Source organism: Calliphora vicina, chromosome 2 (genome assembly GCF_958450345.1).
Source record: "Calliphora vicina chromosome 2, idCalVici1.1, whole genome shotgun sequence".
NCBI classification, from domain to species: domain Eukaryota; kingdom Metazoa; phylum Arthropoda; class Insecta; order Diptera; family Calliphoridae; genus Calliphora; species Calliphora vicina.
The window spans coordinates 123,752,930-123,769,503 of NC_088781.1; the positions used below are offsets into that span (position 1 = coordinate 123,752,930).

At 32.5% G+C, this 16,574-nt stretch overlaps 1 protein-coding gene across 1 annotated transcript in view; it reads right to left on the reverse strand.

Annotated features, from left to right (window-relative positions):
• The window catches only part of DIP-eta (Dpr-interacting protein eta), a 58,532-nt gene continuing 41,958 nt past the window's right edge, over nucleotides 1-16,574 (reverse strand). The window contains exons 5-10 of the mRNA XM_065500357.1: nucleotides 3,805-3,933; nucleotides 3,486-3,623; nucleotides 1,230-1,382; nucleotides 1,074-1,127; nucleotides 714-806; nucleotides 1-131 (exon numbers count right to left, since the gene is read on the reverse strand). Of these exons, the coding sequence (XP_065356429.1) occupies nucleotides 1-131; nucleotides 714-806; nucleotides 1,074-1,127; nucleotides 1,230-1,382; nucleotides 3,486-3,623; nucleotides 3,805-3,933 (698 nt within the window). The remainder of the gene's footprint in view (nucleotides 132-713; nucleotides 807-1,073; nucleotides 1,128-1,229; nucleotides 1,383-3,485; nucleotides 3,624-3,804; nucleotides 3,934-16,574) is intronic.

Sequence of the window (16,574 nt, forward strand, 5' to 3'; positions counted from 1 at the left end):
TCAATGTCGCTGACACCAATTTAGTAGAATGACTGCTATGCTGAAGGTTGTTAAGGATGTGCAGGATGCAACCATGTCTGTTGTTGAGGAATTGGGATAGTAATCCTCAAACTCACTAATCATGAGAAGATCTGAAAAAAGGTAGGAAACATATAATTATATAATCATATTTCGTAATATGCTAAATTTTTGTGGAACTAAATATTGAAAAAATTGTTTTCCTTTTTTGTAAAGAAAAATATCTCCCTATGACAAGTATAACCTTTTTTTTATTTACTTATCATTTAATTTGCAAGCATTAACCCCCCAAAATAATAAACTTGTTTGAAATAATGCTGTAACAATGTTGACATACCATTTATACCCAAATATAAAGACACCCCACAAATATTTCAACCTTTTCTTAACTGTTTGCTCCCTTATTACCAAAAAACTGTTCCTTTATTTGCCTAGTGTCAGTATTATTTGCACCTTATTAAACTTATATTGCCGTATTTATTTAGAAATGAAAAAAGAACATGTCTTACACTAAAAATTTCTATCCTTTTTTACCTTTTCTGCAGTTTCGTTTCTATTTATTTAATCGTCCTCTAGAGACTTGTTATTTTGTCATTTACAGTTGAAATGTTTCAGATTTTTTTTCTTTTAATTCTTTGGTTTGTTTGAAAAGGTGTGATTGTGAAACGTTTGTGTTTTGTTTGGTTAAAACTTACCTTTCCGCTTACCAGGATTTTCATTTTCTTCGCTTTCACTGGAGGTTACTTTCGATTGATGATAAAGTTCAGAGGATTTTATGCGTTTTTTGCCTGTTATGAAAATAAAAAAATAAAGAAAATAATGAAAAGTAAATAGCAGCAAACAAATTGAGAATGTTATTATAAGCAATAATAAAAAATAAATTTGTTCTTTTTCATTAAAGAATAGAGGTATTAAAAATAGACATTCAAATGGTAACTAATTCATAAATATTCATGACAAAACTAAGTTTAAAAGTCTGGACTTAGCTCATGAAACTTCACATCTTATAAAATAGGAAGTAAAACTACGTGAAGTTACTATATGTTTATAATTACCTTTATATCGACTGTCGTAGCCATCTACATAATTGACCGTACTTGAAGGTATTTCTTAAAGAAAAGGAATTTTAAATTTATACATTTTTTATAAATTTCTCCAGTAAATATTTGAATAAATATTGCTTAATATCTTCTAAAATAATTTATACTTACTGTATAACTTAATTGTGCCATCAGTATCCCCCAATGAGTTTTTGGCTACACAACGATATGCTCCGAATTCTGTCATAGTCAATGGATTTATGTGCAACTTCATCGAACTACGATATTCGCCAATTTCAGTAACATTTGAGAGAAATTTACCACCTGATAGAAAGAAGATAAATTATTTTATTAACAAATTGAAAAGTTCTAGTTTAAATCTATTTCTAGTTCAGATTCTATTTCAGATTCTAGTTCAGTTCTAGTTCAGCCTCTAGTTCAGATTCTAGTTCAGGTTCTAGTTGAGGCTCTAGTTTAGTTCTGGTTCTAGTTCAGACTCTAATTGAGATTCTGGTTGAGATTCTAGTTGCGATTCTAGTTCAGATTCTAGTTTAGATTCTAGTGCGGATTCTAGTTCAGATTCTAGTTCAACTTCTAGTTCCGATTCTAGTTCAGATTCTATTTCAGGTTCTAGTTCAGGTTCTAGTTCATGTCCTAGTTTAGGTTATAGTTCTAGTTCAAGTTCAGGTTCTAGTTCAGATTCTAGTTCAGGTTCCCGTTTAGGTTCTCGTTCAGGTTCTAGTTCAAGTTCAGGTTCGAGTTGATGTTCTAGTTTAGGTTATAGCTCAGATTCTAATTCAGGTTCTAGTTCATTTCAGTTCTAGTTCAGGTTCTAATTCAGTTTATAGCTCAGGTTCTAGTTCTGGATCTAGTTCCGGTTCTAGTTTAGATTCTGGTTCAGGTTCTCGTTCTCGTTCAGGTTCTAGTTCAGGTTCTAGTTCAGTTTGTAGTTCAGATTCTGGTTCGGGTTCCCGTTTTGGTTCTCGTTCAGGTTCTAGTTCTAGTTCAAGTTCAGGTTCTAATTCTGGTTCTAATTCAGGTTCTAGTTCAGATTCTAGTTTAAATTCCAGTTCGGAATCTAGTTCGGATTCTAGCTCAAATTCTTTCTCAGATTCTAGTTCAGATTCTAGATCTGATTCTAGTTCCGGTTCTAGTTCAGGTTCGAGTTCAGGTTATAGTTCAGTTTCTAGTTCAAATTCTAGTTCAAATTCCAGTTCGGAATCTAGTTCGGATTCTAGTTCAAATTCTTTCTCAGATTCTAGTTCAGATTCTAGTTCAGATTCCAGTTCCGGTTCAAGTTCAGGTTCAGGTTCTAGTTCTGTTTCCAGTTCAGGTCTAGTTCAGGTTCTAGTTCAAGTTCTTATTCTAGTTCAGATTTAGGTTCTAGTTCACATTGTAGTTCAGATTTTAGTTCAGATCCAAGTACATATACTGCTTTAGCTTCTAGTTCAGGTTGCAGTTTAGGTTCTAGTTTCTAATTCAGGTTCTAGTTCAGGTTCTAGTTCAGATTCTAGTTCAGTTCTAGTTCAATTTTAGTTCAGATTCTAGTTAAGGTTCGACTTTTGCTTATAGTTCGGACTCTAGTTCAGCTTCTAGTTCAACTTCTAGATCAGCTTCTAGTTCAACTTCTTGTTCAGCTTCTAGCTCAGCTTCTAGTTCAGCTTCTAGCTCAGATTCTAGTTCAGGCTCTAGTTCAGATTCTGGTTCAGGTTCTAGTTCAGATTCTAGTTGAGATTCTAGTTCAGATTCTAGTTCAAATTCTAGTTCAAATTCCAGTTCGGAATCTAGTTCGAATTCTAGTTCAAATTCTTTTTCAGATTCTAGATCTGATTCTAGTTCCGGTTCTAGTTCAGGTTACAGTTCAGGTTTTAGTTCTGTTTCCAGTTCAGGTTCTACTTCAGATTTTACTTCAGACTCTAATTCAGGTTCTGGTTCAGATTCTAGTTCAGAGTCTAGTTCAGGTTATAGTTTAGGTTTTAGTTGAGATTCTACTTCAGATTCTAGTTCGGGTTCTAGTTCATGTTATAGTTCAGTTCTAATTCAGGTTCTAGTTGGTTCTAGTTCAGGTTCTAGTGCAGGTTCTAATTCAGTTCAAGTTCAGTTGTAGTTTAGCTGAGTTCTAGTTCAGATTCTAGATCTGGTTCAGATCCTAGTTCAGATTCTGGTTGAAATTCTAGTTCAGTTCTTTTCTCTTGAGATTCTAGTTCAGTTGCAGTTAAGTTGTAGTTCAGTTCTAGTTCAGATTCTAGTTCAGATTCAAGTTCAAATTCTAGTTCAGATTCTAGTACAGTTCCAGTTTAGTTCTAGTTAAATTGAAATTCTGTTTTAGTTCATTTTCTAGTTCTGGTTCTTGTTCATTTTCTAGTTCAAGTTCTAGTTCAGGTTATAGTTCAGTTGTAGTAGTATTCATTGAATTTCAATTCTTACCTGGCGGCACGATTTCTCCTCTTTCTCTTGTCCAATAATTGATGGCTTTAGGAAAGGCCTCTGACTGACATTCCAGTATTACTCCTTTACCTTCAACGGCGCCAATAAGTTGATTTTGTACCGTAATCATGGGTGGGACTAGAAATTAGATAAAAACATATTGATTATTTTCAAAATTACTAATTATATTTGTTTGATCTATATATCTGTGAAAGTTTTAATGCTCGGTTTATTAAAGGAAGAAATTCACGTCTTTGAATCATTAAAGTATTCAAAGATTTTTAACTTGATTGTGTTTAGAATAAAGTGTTATACTTACAATGTACTATCAGTGTAATTCTTTTGCTCACTGAAGGAGGTACACCATTAGAGGCTATGCATAGATAGGCACCCATATGTTGACGTTTTACTCGTGGTAAAATCAGATTAGTACCTTCGACATGCAGAACTAAAAAGACAATATAAAAATGTACATGAATTATAAAACTAGCAATTATAAACAAATTAAAGCAACATATTCTTAAAGCCTGGAATTATACTTTAATTTTCTTATGTAGATTTTGTGATATTTTGCAAGTTATTTTTAAAAAAAAAATTTTGCAAATATTTCTTCTTTTATTAAGTTTACTAACTTTTTATTTGCTTTAAAATTTCCACCACCAATCTTCCTCAATCTCTGCACTACCCTTATTGAGACCCGCAGAGCAAAAACAAAATACGTCGGTAGAAAAACACTTTTATGGAAAATATTTGTGTTGGCATGTAAAATGACATAAAAACCGGTAACGGAAATGTGCTTACATTACCTCGGCATATGATTCAACTTTATAATGCATACATAACACAAGCATACACACAGGTATAATCTCGCATGCAAACATATGCATACACTCAGGCGAACGAAAATATGTTTTGCTACATGTGTTAGGATAGATTTAGATATTACTGAAATGTAAGTACAGTGAGAGGAAAAATTTTCTTACGATATTACTAAATGCTAAATAAAATACTGGATGAAATATATTTGATTGTGTTACTTTAATTTTGTTATACACTGTTCTAGAGCGTATATGTGTTTAGTTTAGCAGTTTAGTTTTGGTATGTAGTATATGTGTTTTATCAGGCTAGTTACCTACTTGTCTGAGTAACAAAACTATAGTATTTATTACAAAAATATTTATGCAAAAAATATAGTTTGGCCTAAAATGCATTTGAACTTTGTTTGCTGGTTGATTGTTTGTTTGTTTGGCTGCTTGTTTTTATATCGACTGCTTAGGTCAAAAAAATAAAATGTTACGAGTGTATTAAAAAAAGATTTCTAGTTTGAATTTTTTGCATATTTCCTCTAACACTGCATATAGCGCTAAATAGCCAGAATATGTTCGCCTGAATCCTACTGTTTTTGTCGTTATGATAAACATTAAAGGAAGTAGTTAGATGTTGGGAGGATATAAAGTTTTATTCACCACAACTACAACAAAAATATATAATATTCTAGGGAAATAGGATGATAGAGTTTATGAACAAATCATTTGATCATATTCTTATATAATTTTGTAGCAAGTGTGTATGTAGTTCAATATGTTTTTTAATGTTTAAAAATGTATAGATATTTTTACATGATCCATGTGGTCATTAAATAACAACCCTTGTTTTACGCATGTGCAACAAATGATCATATTACTTGAGTGTATGTTTACCACAAGCATTGATGAGGATAAACGATAAGTGGCACATGTAAAGTAGTGTAAGCATGTGATTTATTTTAGTTTCAAGATTTTTGTGTGTAGCTGTAAAGATTTTAATTTTTAAATAAAATTCAGTGCAATACAACCACTCACAAGAGAGTGGTTGGCAAACGCTCTAGGCAACAATTATATTTTTGTTCAGAAAGAATGTATGTGGAATAGCTATGGTATTTCTAAACCGAATTCGAACTGAACTGAACTAGAACTGAACTAGAACTGAACTAGAACTGAACTAGAACTGAACTAGAACTGAACTAGAACTGAACTAGAACTGAACTAGAACTGAACTAGAACTGAACTAGAACTGAACTAGAACTGAACTAGAACTGAACTAGAACTGAACTAGAACTGAACTAGAACTGAACTAGAACTGAACTAGAACTGAACTAGAACTGAACTAGAACTGAACTAGAACTGAACTAGAACTGAACTAGAACTGAACTAGAACTGAACTAGAACTGAACTAGAACTGAACTAGAACTGAACTAGAACTGAACTAGAACTGAACTAGAACTGAACTAGAACTGAACTAGAACTGAACTAGAACTGAACTAGAACTGAACTAGAACTGAACTAGAACTGAACTAGAACTGAACTAGAACTGAACTAGAACTGAACTAGAACTGAACTAGAACTGAACTAGAACTGAACTAGAACTGAACTAGAACTGAACTAGAACTGAACTAGAACTGAACTATTAATTATGAAAAAAATAATTATTTTAGAAAAAAGTTTATTGAAAATAGAAGTGATTTACGTGTAACTTGGCAGCTCATTAACGAAATTATAGGGAAAAAATCAAATAATATTGATGAAATGATTCTCAAAAACTTTGAAACGGATAATCTAGTTGATATACTAAACGGTTTTGCAACAAATTTCAAGAAAAACGTGAAACAAATATTACATACCTGCAATATAAAAACTATAAACAGTGTCGGAAGAACTTGCCAAAACTCTTTGTATATGACATATGCAAATGAAGAAGAAATATATAATATTTTAAAGACCTTAAATTCAAAAAAGTCTCCAGGATCAGATGGTATTAGACCAATTGATTTGAAAACTAATGCAAGTTATCTCACACCTGTAATAACTCGTCTTATAAACACAAGCTTGGAAAACGGCAGCGTGCCAGCTCATCTTAAAACGTCAATAATAAGACCCATATACAAAAGCGGAAGTAAAACAGATTTCAACAATTATAGGCCAATTGCAATTCTACCGGTTATTGAAAAAATTCTAGAGGAAATTGTAGCGAGAAGACTAAAATCATATTTGGAAAAATATAAAATTATAAATAAAAATCAATTTGGATTTCAGAAAGGCAAAAACATAAACATGCTACTGGGAAACTTTTCAAATTATATAAACACTTGCTTAAGTAAAAGCATGCACTGTCTGGTTTTATTTATAGATTTTAGCAAAGCTTTTGACACACTCACACATTGCAAATTATTACAAATGTTAGAGAGAAATGGAATAAGGGGAAGCACATTATCGTGGTTCAGAAACTATCTGAATTGCAGATCATATCGCGTTAATATCAACAACAAATGTAGTGATGAAATAGGTACAGACTGTGGTGTACCACAGGGGTCAAAATTGGGACCATTACTATATATAATATACGCCAATGAAATGATTAGTACTCTACACGGAAATACAACTTTTGCATATGCAGATGACACGGCGATAGTGGTTGCAGATAAAAATATTAAATCAGCAACTGAACTTATGCAAAATCAATTAGACACCGCAACTAAATGGTGTCACGACAATGGCTTAATTATAAACGCAACAAAAACAAAATTGATGCATATAAAACCGCGACATCTCCCACCTACATCAATAAACGTAAAATACCACAATAGTGAATGTCTCCACGGAAAAGTGAAAAATCCCAACAGAATTGACGCCTGTACAACAACTATAGATTTGGTGGACACATACAAATACTTAGGAGTACACGTAGACAGCAAGTTCAAATGGAAAACCCACATTGAAAATCTACAAAAGAAACTACGCAAATCTGCATATATGCTATACCATTTGAGCTACTGCTCTACATACAGCGTTCTCAGACAAGCTTATTTCTCATTAACGGAGTCTTATATTAGACATGGTATTGCAGCATGGGGAAGCTCAACACATTGTAGAATAATACAAAACACACAAAATCAAATTCTCAAAATCCTTAAGAAAAATTATAATTCCTCCAAAAATACCAGAAATTTCAACGGCAGCACTTACAATAGTGATGACAACAACGCAACTTCACAACTCAACACCATAATAAATACAACACAAGATACAAATCAACACAATACACAGCACAACAACAACGTTTTTATAAACCCCAACAACACAATCTTTAATAGAACGTCTACTAACTACAACACGTCGTTCAACACAAACAACAACATCCAACTCAACCCACAAACAAACAACAACCTATTCGACACAACACAACATACCAATACAACATATTTACACACTACACATAACAACAACACAATACAACACTCAAACCATCACAATCCACAACACCAAACCAATCAACACAATAATAACACAATAAATAGTAACTCCAACAACAACCTTGCCAAAGATATGAACGTATTGAAAGTGAAAAGCATCTATTATATGACCATAATAAATGAGTTCTACAACGATAGCCGATTCTTAAATGTCATCGATCACCAATACAACACAAGAAGACGAGCACAAGGAAGGTTCAAAGTGGAACGTTTTCATAACGAATATGGCCGACATACTCTCGGGGTTACACTACCTTCAATTTTCAATAAAATTCCAATAAGCATTATAAATCAAATTAATGAATTTAAAAGAAAAAAACTCTTAAAAAATTACTTTATAAATTCGCAATGAATTGCATAGTCATATATTCTATTATTTACAACTTCTTTTCACCTGCTGACAAGCCGTATGGCTTAGTGGGTTACTGAATTAATTAAATAATAAATATAAAGAAAATAGATTTAAGATAATTTTTTGTCAAACTTATGATAAATAATGAAATAAATAATAATAAAGTTAAAAAAAAAAAAAAAAAAAAAAAAAAAAGTTCTAGTTCAGTTCTAGTTCAGTTCTTTTTTTTTTTTTTTTTTTTTTTTTTTTTTTTTTTAACTTTATTATTATTTATTTCATTATTTATCATAAGTTTGACAAAAAATTATCTTAAATCTATTTTCTTTATATTTATTATTTAATTAATTCAGTAACCCACTAAGCCATACGGCTTGTCAGCAGGTGAAAAGAAGTTGTAAATAATAGAATATATGACTATGCAATTCATTGCGAATTTATAAAGTAATTTTTTAAGAGTTTTTTTCTTTTAAATTCATTAATTTGATTTATAATGCTTATTGGAATTTTATTGAAAATTGAAGGTAGTGTAACCCCGAGAGTATGTCGGCCATATTCGTTATGAAAACGTTCCACTTTGAACCTTCCTTGTGCTCGTCTTCTTGTGTTGTATTGGTGATCGATGACATTTAAGAATCGGCTATCGTTGTAGAACTCATTTATTATGGTCATATAATAGATGCTTTTCACTTTCAATACGTTCATATCTTTGGCAAGGTTGTTGTTGGAGTTACTATTTATTGTGTTATTATTGTGTTGATTGGTTTGGTGTTGTGGATTGTGATGGTTTGAGTGTTGTATTGTGTTGTTGTTATGTGTAGTGTGTAAATATGTTGTATTGGTATGTTGTGTTGTGTCGAATAGGTTGTTGTTTGTTTGTGGGTTGAGTTGGATGTTGTTGTTTGTGTTGAACGACGTGTTGTAGTTAGTAGACGTTCTATTAAAGATTGTGTTGTTGGGGTTTATAAAAACGTTGTTGTTGTGCTGTGTATTGTGTTGATTTGTATCTTGTGTTGTATTTATTATGGTGTTGAGTTGTGAAGTTGCGTTGTTGTCATCACTATTGTAAGTGCTGCCGTTGAAATTTCTGGTATTTTTGGAGGAATTATAATTTTTCTTAAGGATTTTGAGAATTTGATTTTGTGTGTTTTGTATTATTCTACAATGTGTTGAGCTTCCCCATGCTGCAATACCATGTCTAATATAAGACTCCGTTAATGAGAAATAAGCTTGTCTGAGAACGCTGTATGTAGAGCAGTAGCTCAAATGGTATAGCATATATGCAGATTTGCGTAGTTTCTTTTGTAGATTTTCAATGTGGGTTTTCCATTTGAACTTGCTGTCTACGTGTACTCCTAAGTATTTGTATGTGTCCACCAAATCTATAGTTGTTGTACAGGCGTCAATTCTGTTGGGATTTTTCACTTTTCCGTGGAGACATTCACTATTGTGGTATTTTACGTTTATTGATGTAGGTGGGAGATGTCGCGGTTTTATATGCATCAATTTTGTTTTTGTTGCGTTTATAATTAAGCCATTGTCGTGACACCATTTAGTTGCGGTGTCTAATTGATTTTGCATAAGTTCAGTTGCTGATTTAATATTTTTATCTGCAACCACTATCGCCGTGTCATCTGCATATGCAAAAGTTGTATTTCCGTGTAGAGTACTAATCATTTCATTGGCGTATATTATATATAGTAATGGTCCCAATTTTGACCCCTGTGGTACACCACAGTCTGTACCTATTTCATCACTACATTTGTTGTTGATATTAACGCGATATGATCTGCAATTCAGATAGTTTCTGAACCACGATAATGTGCTTCCCCTTATTCCATTTCTCTCTAACATTTGTAATAATTTGCAATGTGTGAGTGTGTCAAAAGCTTTGCTAAAATCTATAAATAAAACCAGACAGTGCATGCTTTTACTTAAGCAAGTGTTTATATAATTTGAAAAGTTTCCCAGTAGCATGTTTATGTTTTTGCCTTTCTGAAATCCAAATTGATTTTTATTTATAATTTTATATTTTTCCAAATATGATTTTAGTCTTCTCGCTACAATTTCCTCTAGAATTTTTTCAATAACCGGTAGAATTGCAATTGGCCTATAATTGTTGAAATCTGTTTTACTTCCGCTTTTGTATATGGGTCTTATTATTGACGTTTTAAGATGAGCTGGCACGCTGCCGTTTTCCAAGCTTGTGTTTATAAGACGAGTTATTACAGGTGTGAGATAACTTGCATTAGTTTTCAAATCAATTGGTCTAATACCATCTGATCCTGGAGACTTTTTTGAATTTAAGGTCTTTAAAATATTATATATTTCTTCTTCATTTGCATATGTCATATACAAAGAGTTTTGGCAAGTTCTTCCGACACTGTTTATAGTTTTTATATTGCAGGTATGTAATATTTGTTTCACGTTTTTCTTGAAATTTGTTGCAAAACCGTTTAGTATATCAACTAGATTATCCGTTTCAAAGTTTTTGAGAATCATTTCATCAATATTATTTGATTTTTTCCCTATAATTTCGTTAATGAGCTGCCAAGTTACACGTAAATCACTTCTATTTTCAATAAACTTTTTTCTAAAATAATTATTTTTTTCATAATTAATTTTTTTATTAAGTAAATTTCTATATTTTTTGTATTCATTTTCATAGTTTATATTAGTTTTATTATTTCGCCATCTTTTGTTAAGTTTATCCCTATAATCACAGTATTTAACTAATTCTTCGCTTATCCATGGATTCGACGATCTTTTTTTACTAGGTTTTGTTTTGCTCACTGATTTATCGTATATATCACAAAATTGTTTTAATATTGTATTATACAAATCATTGGTGTTATTTGTTTGATATGTTAATTCGTTCCAATTTGTTTCTTTTATTTTGTTCCACACTGTATAATTATTTAATTTTAGTTTTGGCACGCGTGTACTTTGGTTGACACACCTCTGTTTGTTTTCTTCTTTGTGAGTAGCACAAAAAAGAGAGTAGTGGTCACTTATTGTTGTTGTTATTATTGCAGCGTATGTATGTGGATTTGTTTGTTTATTTTTTATAAATATATGATCAATACACGTGCGTGTGTTTTTGTTTACATCTTCGCGAGTATTCTCTGTTACAATGCTCTGCATACCATTTGATAATAACATATCAAGGTATGTTGTTGTTGTTTTATTTTGTTTTGAAATATCGATGTTAATATCTCCCACTAATATGATCTCTTCTTTTTTGTTTATTTCATTTACAATTGATTCTAGTTCGTTTATAAAATCTGTAACTTTTTGGTCAGGGGGTCGATAAATTGTAAGAAGGGAGAGAGTTTTATTGTTTATTTTTATTTGAAGGTTTAAGAGTTCAAATGATTTGGTGTCTAAAGAGATGCGTGTATACTGAATACTTTCTTTTATATAGACCGCGATTCCTCCTCCTCTTCCTTCTCTATTAATGAAAACCGAATTAAAACCATTTATATTGTAAAGAGTATTTTCGCTATCACATATATTTGTTTCGACTAGTATTATAAATTTTATTTTGTTTATTATTTGGTTTATGCTCACAAGTAAAGAAGTGAAATTAAGCCTTAGTGAGCGAATATTCATATAAATAAATGATGTGGGATAACTTAAATATTGTTTTTCAATTTTGTTAAAGTTATTTAGAATTTGATTTTTATTATTCATTGTGTGAAATCCTTAAAGTTTATAATATATTTTTTGTTTTATAAAGTATAAAATAATATGTAAAACATGTGCAAAATTAAATTGTGGTGGTGATCAATTCAATATCAGATGCATTGTTTATGATGATGGATGGTAAATTTTCCTTTTTGCGGGCGAAAATTTTGCCATCTCTGACCCATACAAATTTCCAATTTGCTTCTTTGGCTTTGGTTTTAGCTATCCATAACAATTGACGATTATTAAAAGTTAGTTGGTCGTTAATATATATATATTTGTTGTTGCTACTGGTGCTATTGTTTTCGGCATTGTTTATGATTTTAGCATCTATTCTGTGGCGTGTAATTTTTTTCATCAGCTCTGTTTTTTTGTTGAGTGAAGAGAATTCAACAATCATCTTATCTTCTTGCTTTTTTAATCTGTAAGCTTTGCTAATGTCTGTTTCGCTAATTTCCACATTAACCGACTCTGCGATTGTTTTAAGAACATCATACGGAGTAATATCGTTGTTTTTGACATTTTTTATTTCTATGTTTTTAACGATCATCTGCTGTTCTATTTTGGTTACTCGTGTGTCCATTGCATTTATTTGATGTTCTCTCTGTTTATCTTTTTCTGTAAGCTCGTTTACTTGAGTCACCAATTTTGAAAGGGTGTTTGTTATTGTGGAGAGAGCATATTGTATTTCATCCTTAATTTGTATGTGTAAGTTGATGGCTTTCATATCAGATCTCAGGTCGGAAACTTCAGATTTGACTGAGCACAATGTGGAGTTGACAGAATTGAGAGAAAGTGAGTCTTTAAAAATTTTTGCTCTGTTATTTTCATCGTTGTTCTCATCATCATCCTCTCGTAACTGTTTTTGTTGGTTTTTGTCGTCAAAAACAACAGCTTGGTATAAGTTGTTGGGAGATTTACACCGTGGTTTGCATACATGGCATTTCCAATTTGTTTTTCTCTCGCCATACATTGTAGAATACGTGGACTCTGACAGAGGGCAACATGGTGAGAAATGGTAACTAGAGTTACATCCATAGCATTTGACATATGTAGTTGTTGTAATTGCCTTGTTACACTTGTTACAGAGAACTGCACTCATTTTTATTGTTTTGTTTTTTTTTGTTTGTTTCGCACTTTTTGTTATTTTAAAAATTAAAATTTTCCAATTATAGTTATTATTTTTTAGCAAAATGTAGATACAATGTGTTTCTTTAGCACTAATTTGGGTTCAAATTGAAGCAATTTTTTTTATTTAATGCTGTGTATTAATTTTGCAATTTTAGCGACACTATTAACTGTAGTAATTTACTTTAATTGTAGCACAATAGAAAAACACGTCCGCTCGCAATGAAAGTAGAAAGTAGTTCTGAACTAGAACTGAACTAGAACTGAACTAGAACTGAACTAGAACTGAACTAGAACTGAACTAGAACTGAACTAGAACTGAACTAGAACTGAACTAGAACTGAACTAGAACTGAACTAGAACTGAACTAGAACTGAACTAGAACTGAACTAGAACTGAACTAGAACTGAACTAGAACTGAACTAGAACTGAACTAGAACTGAACTAGAACTGAACTAGAACTGAACTAGAACTGAACTAGAACTGAACTAGAACTGAACTAGAACTGAACTAGAACTGAACTAGAACTGAACTAGAACTGAACTAGAACTGAACTAGAACTGAACTAGAACTGAACTAGAACTGAACTAGAACTGAACTAGAACTGAACTAGAACTGAACTAGAACTGAACTAGAACTGAACTAGAACTGAACTAGAACTGAACTAGAACTGAACTAGAACTGAACTAGAACTGAACTAGAACTGAACTAGAACTGAACTAGAACTGAACTAGAACTGAACTAGAACTGAACTAGAACTGAACTAGAACTGAACTAGAACTGAACTAGAACTGAACTAGAACTGAACTAGAACTGAACTAGAACTGAACTAGAACTGAACTAGAACTGAACTAGAACTGAACTAGAACTGAACTAGAACTGAACTAGAACTGAACTAGAACTGAACTAGAACTGAACTAGAACTGAACTAGAACTGAACTAGAACTGAACTAGAACTGAACTAGAACTGAACTAGAACTGAACTAGAACTGAACTAGAACTGAACTAGAACTGAACTAGAACTGAACTAGAACTGAACTAGAACTGAACTAGAACTGAACTAGAACTGAACTAGAACTGAACTAGAACTGAACTAGAACTGAACTAGAACTGAACTAGAACTGAACTAGAACTGAACTAGAACTGAACTAGAACTGAACTAGAACTGAACTAGAACTGAACTAGAACTGAACTAGAACTGAACTAGAACTGAACTAGAACTGAACTAGAACTGAACTAGAACTGAACTAGAACTGAACTAGAACTGAACTAGAACTGAACTAGAACTGAACTAGAACTGAACTAGAACTGAACTAGAACTGAACTAGAACTGAACTAGAACTGAACTAGAACTGAACTAGAACTGAACTAGAACTGAACTAGAACTGAACTAGAACTGAACTAGAACTGAACTAGAACTGAACTAGAACTGAACTAGAACTGAACTAGAACTGAACTAGAACTGAACTAGAACTGAACTAGAACTGAACTAGAACTGAACTAGAACTGAACTAGAACTGAACTAGAACTGAACTAGAACTGAACTAGAACTGAACTAGAACTGAACTAGAACTGAACTAGAACTGAACTAGAACTGAACTAGAACTGAACTAGAACTGAACTAGAACTGAACTAGAACTGAACTAGAACTGAACTAGAACTGAACTAGAACTGAACTAGAACTGAACTAGAACTGAACTAGAACTGAACTAGAACTGAACTAGAACTGAACTAGAACTGAACTAGAACTGAACTAGAACTGAACTAGAACTGAACTAGAACTGAACTAGAACTGAACTAGAACTGAACTAGAACTGAACTAGAACTGAACTAGAACTGAACTAGAACTGAACTAGAACTGAACTAGAACTGAACTAGAACTGAACTAGAACTGAACTAGAACTGAACTAGAACTGAACTAGAACTGAACTAGAACTGAACTAGAACTGAACTAGAACTGAACTAGAACTGAACTAGAACTGAACTAGAACTGAACTAGAACTGAACTAGAACTGAACTAGAACTGAACTAGAACTGAACTAGAACTGAACTAGAACTGAACTAGAACTGAACTAGAACTGAACTAGAACTGAACTAGAACTGAACTAGAACTGAACTAGAACTGAACTAGAACTGAACTAGAACTGAACTAGAACTGAACTAGAACTGAACTAGAACTGAACTAGAACTGAACTAGAACTGAACTAGAACTGAACTAGAACTGAACTAGAACTGAACTAGAACTGAACTAGAACTGAACTAGAACTGAACTAGAACTGAACTAGAACTGAACTAGAACTGAACTAGAACTGAACTAGAACTGAACTAGAACTGAACTAGAACTGAACTAGAACTGAACTAGAACTGAACTAGAACTGAACTAGAACTGAACTAGAACTGAACTAGAACTGAACTAGAACTGAACTAGAACTGAACTAGAACTGAACTAGAACTGAACTAGAACTGAACTAGAACTGAACTAGAACTGAACTAGAACTGAACTAGAACTGAACTAGAACTGAACTAGAACTGAACTAGAACTGAACTAGAACTGAACTAGAACTGAACTAGAACTGAACTAGAACTGAACTAGAACTGAACTAGAACTGAACTAGAACTGAACTAGAACTGAACTAGAACTGAACTAGAACTGAACTAGAACTGAACTAGAACTGAACTAGAACTGAACTAGAACTGAACTAGAACTGAACTAGAACTGAACTAGAACTGAACTAGAACTGAACTAGAACTGAACTAGAACTGAACTAGAACTGAACTAGAACTGAACTAGAACTGAACTAGAACTGAACTAGAACTGAACTAGAACTGAACTAGAACTGAACTAGAACTGAACTAGAACTGAACTAGAACTGAACTAGAACTGAACTAGAACTGAACTAGAACTGAACTAGAACTGAACTAGAACTGAACTAGAACTGAACTAGAACTGAACTAGAACTGAACTAGAACTGAACTAGAACTGAACTAGAACTGAACTAACTAGAACTGAACTAGAACTGAACTAGAACTAGAACTGAACTAGAACTGAACTAGAACTGAACTAGAACTGAACTAGAACTGAACTAGAACTAGAACTAGAACTAGAACTGAACTAGAACTGAACTAGAACTGAACTAGAACTGAACTAGAACTGAACTAGAACTGAACTAGAACTGAACTAGAACTGAACTAGAACTGAACTAGAACTGAACTAGAACTGAACTAGAACTGAACTAGAACTGAACTAGAACTGAACTAGAACTGAACTAGAACTGAACTAGAACTGAACTAGAACTGAACTAGAACTGAACTAGAACTGAACTAGAACTGAACTAGAACTGAACTAGAACTGAACTAGAACTGAACTAGAACTGAACTAGAACTGAACTAGAACTGAACTAGAACTGAACTAGAACTGAACTAGAACTGAACTAGAACTGAACTAGAACTGAACTAGAACTGAACTAGAACTGAACTAGAACTGAACTAGAACTGAACTAGAACTGAACTAGAACTGAACTAGAACTGAACTAGAACTGAACTAGAACTGAACTAGAACTGAACTAGAACTGAACTAGAACTGAACTAGAACTGAACTAGAACTGAACTAGAACTGAACTAGAACTGAACTAGAACT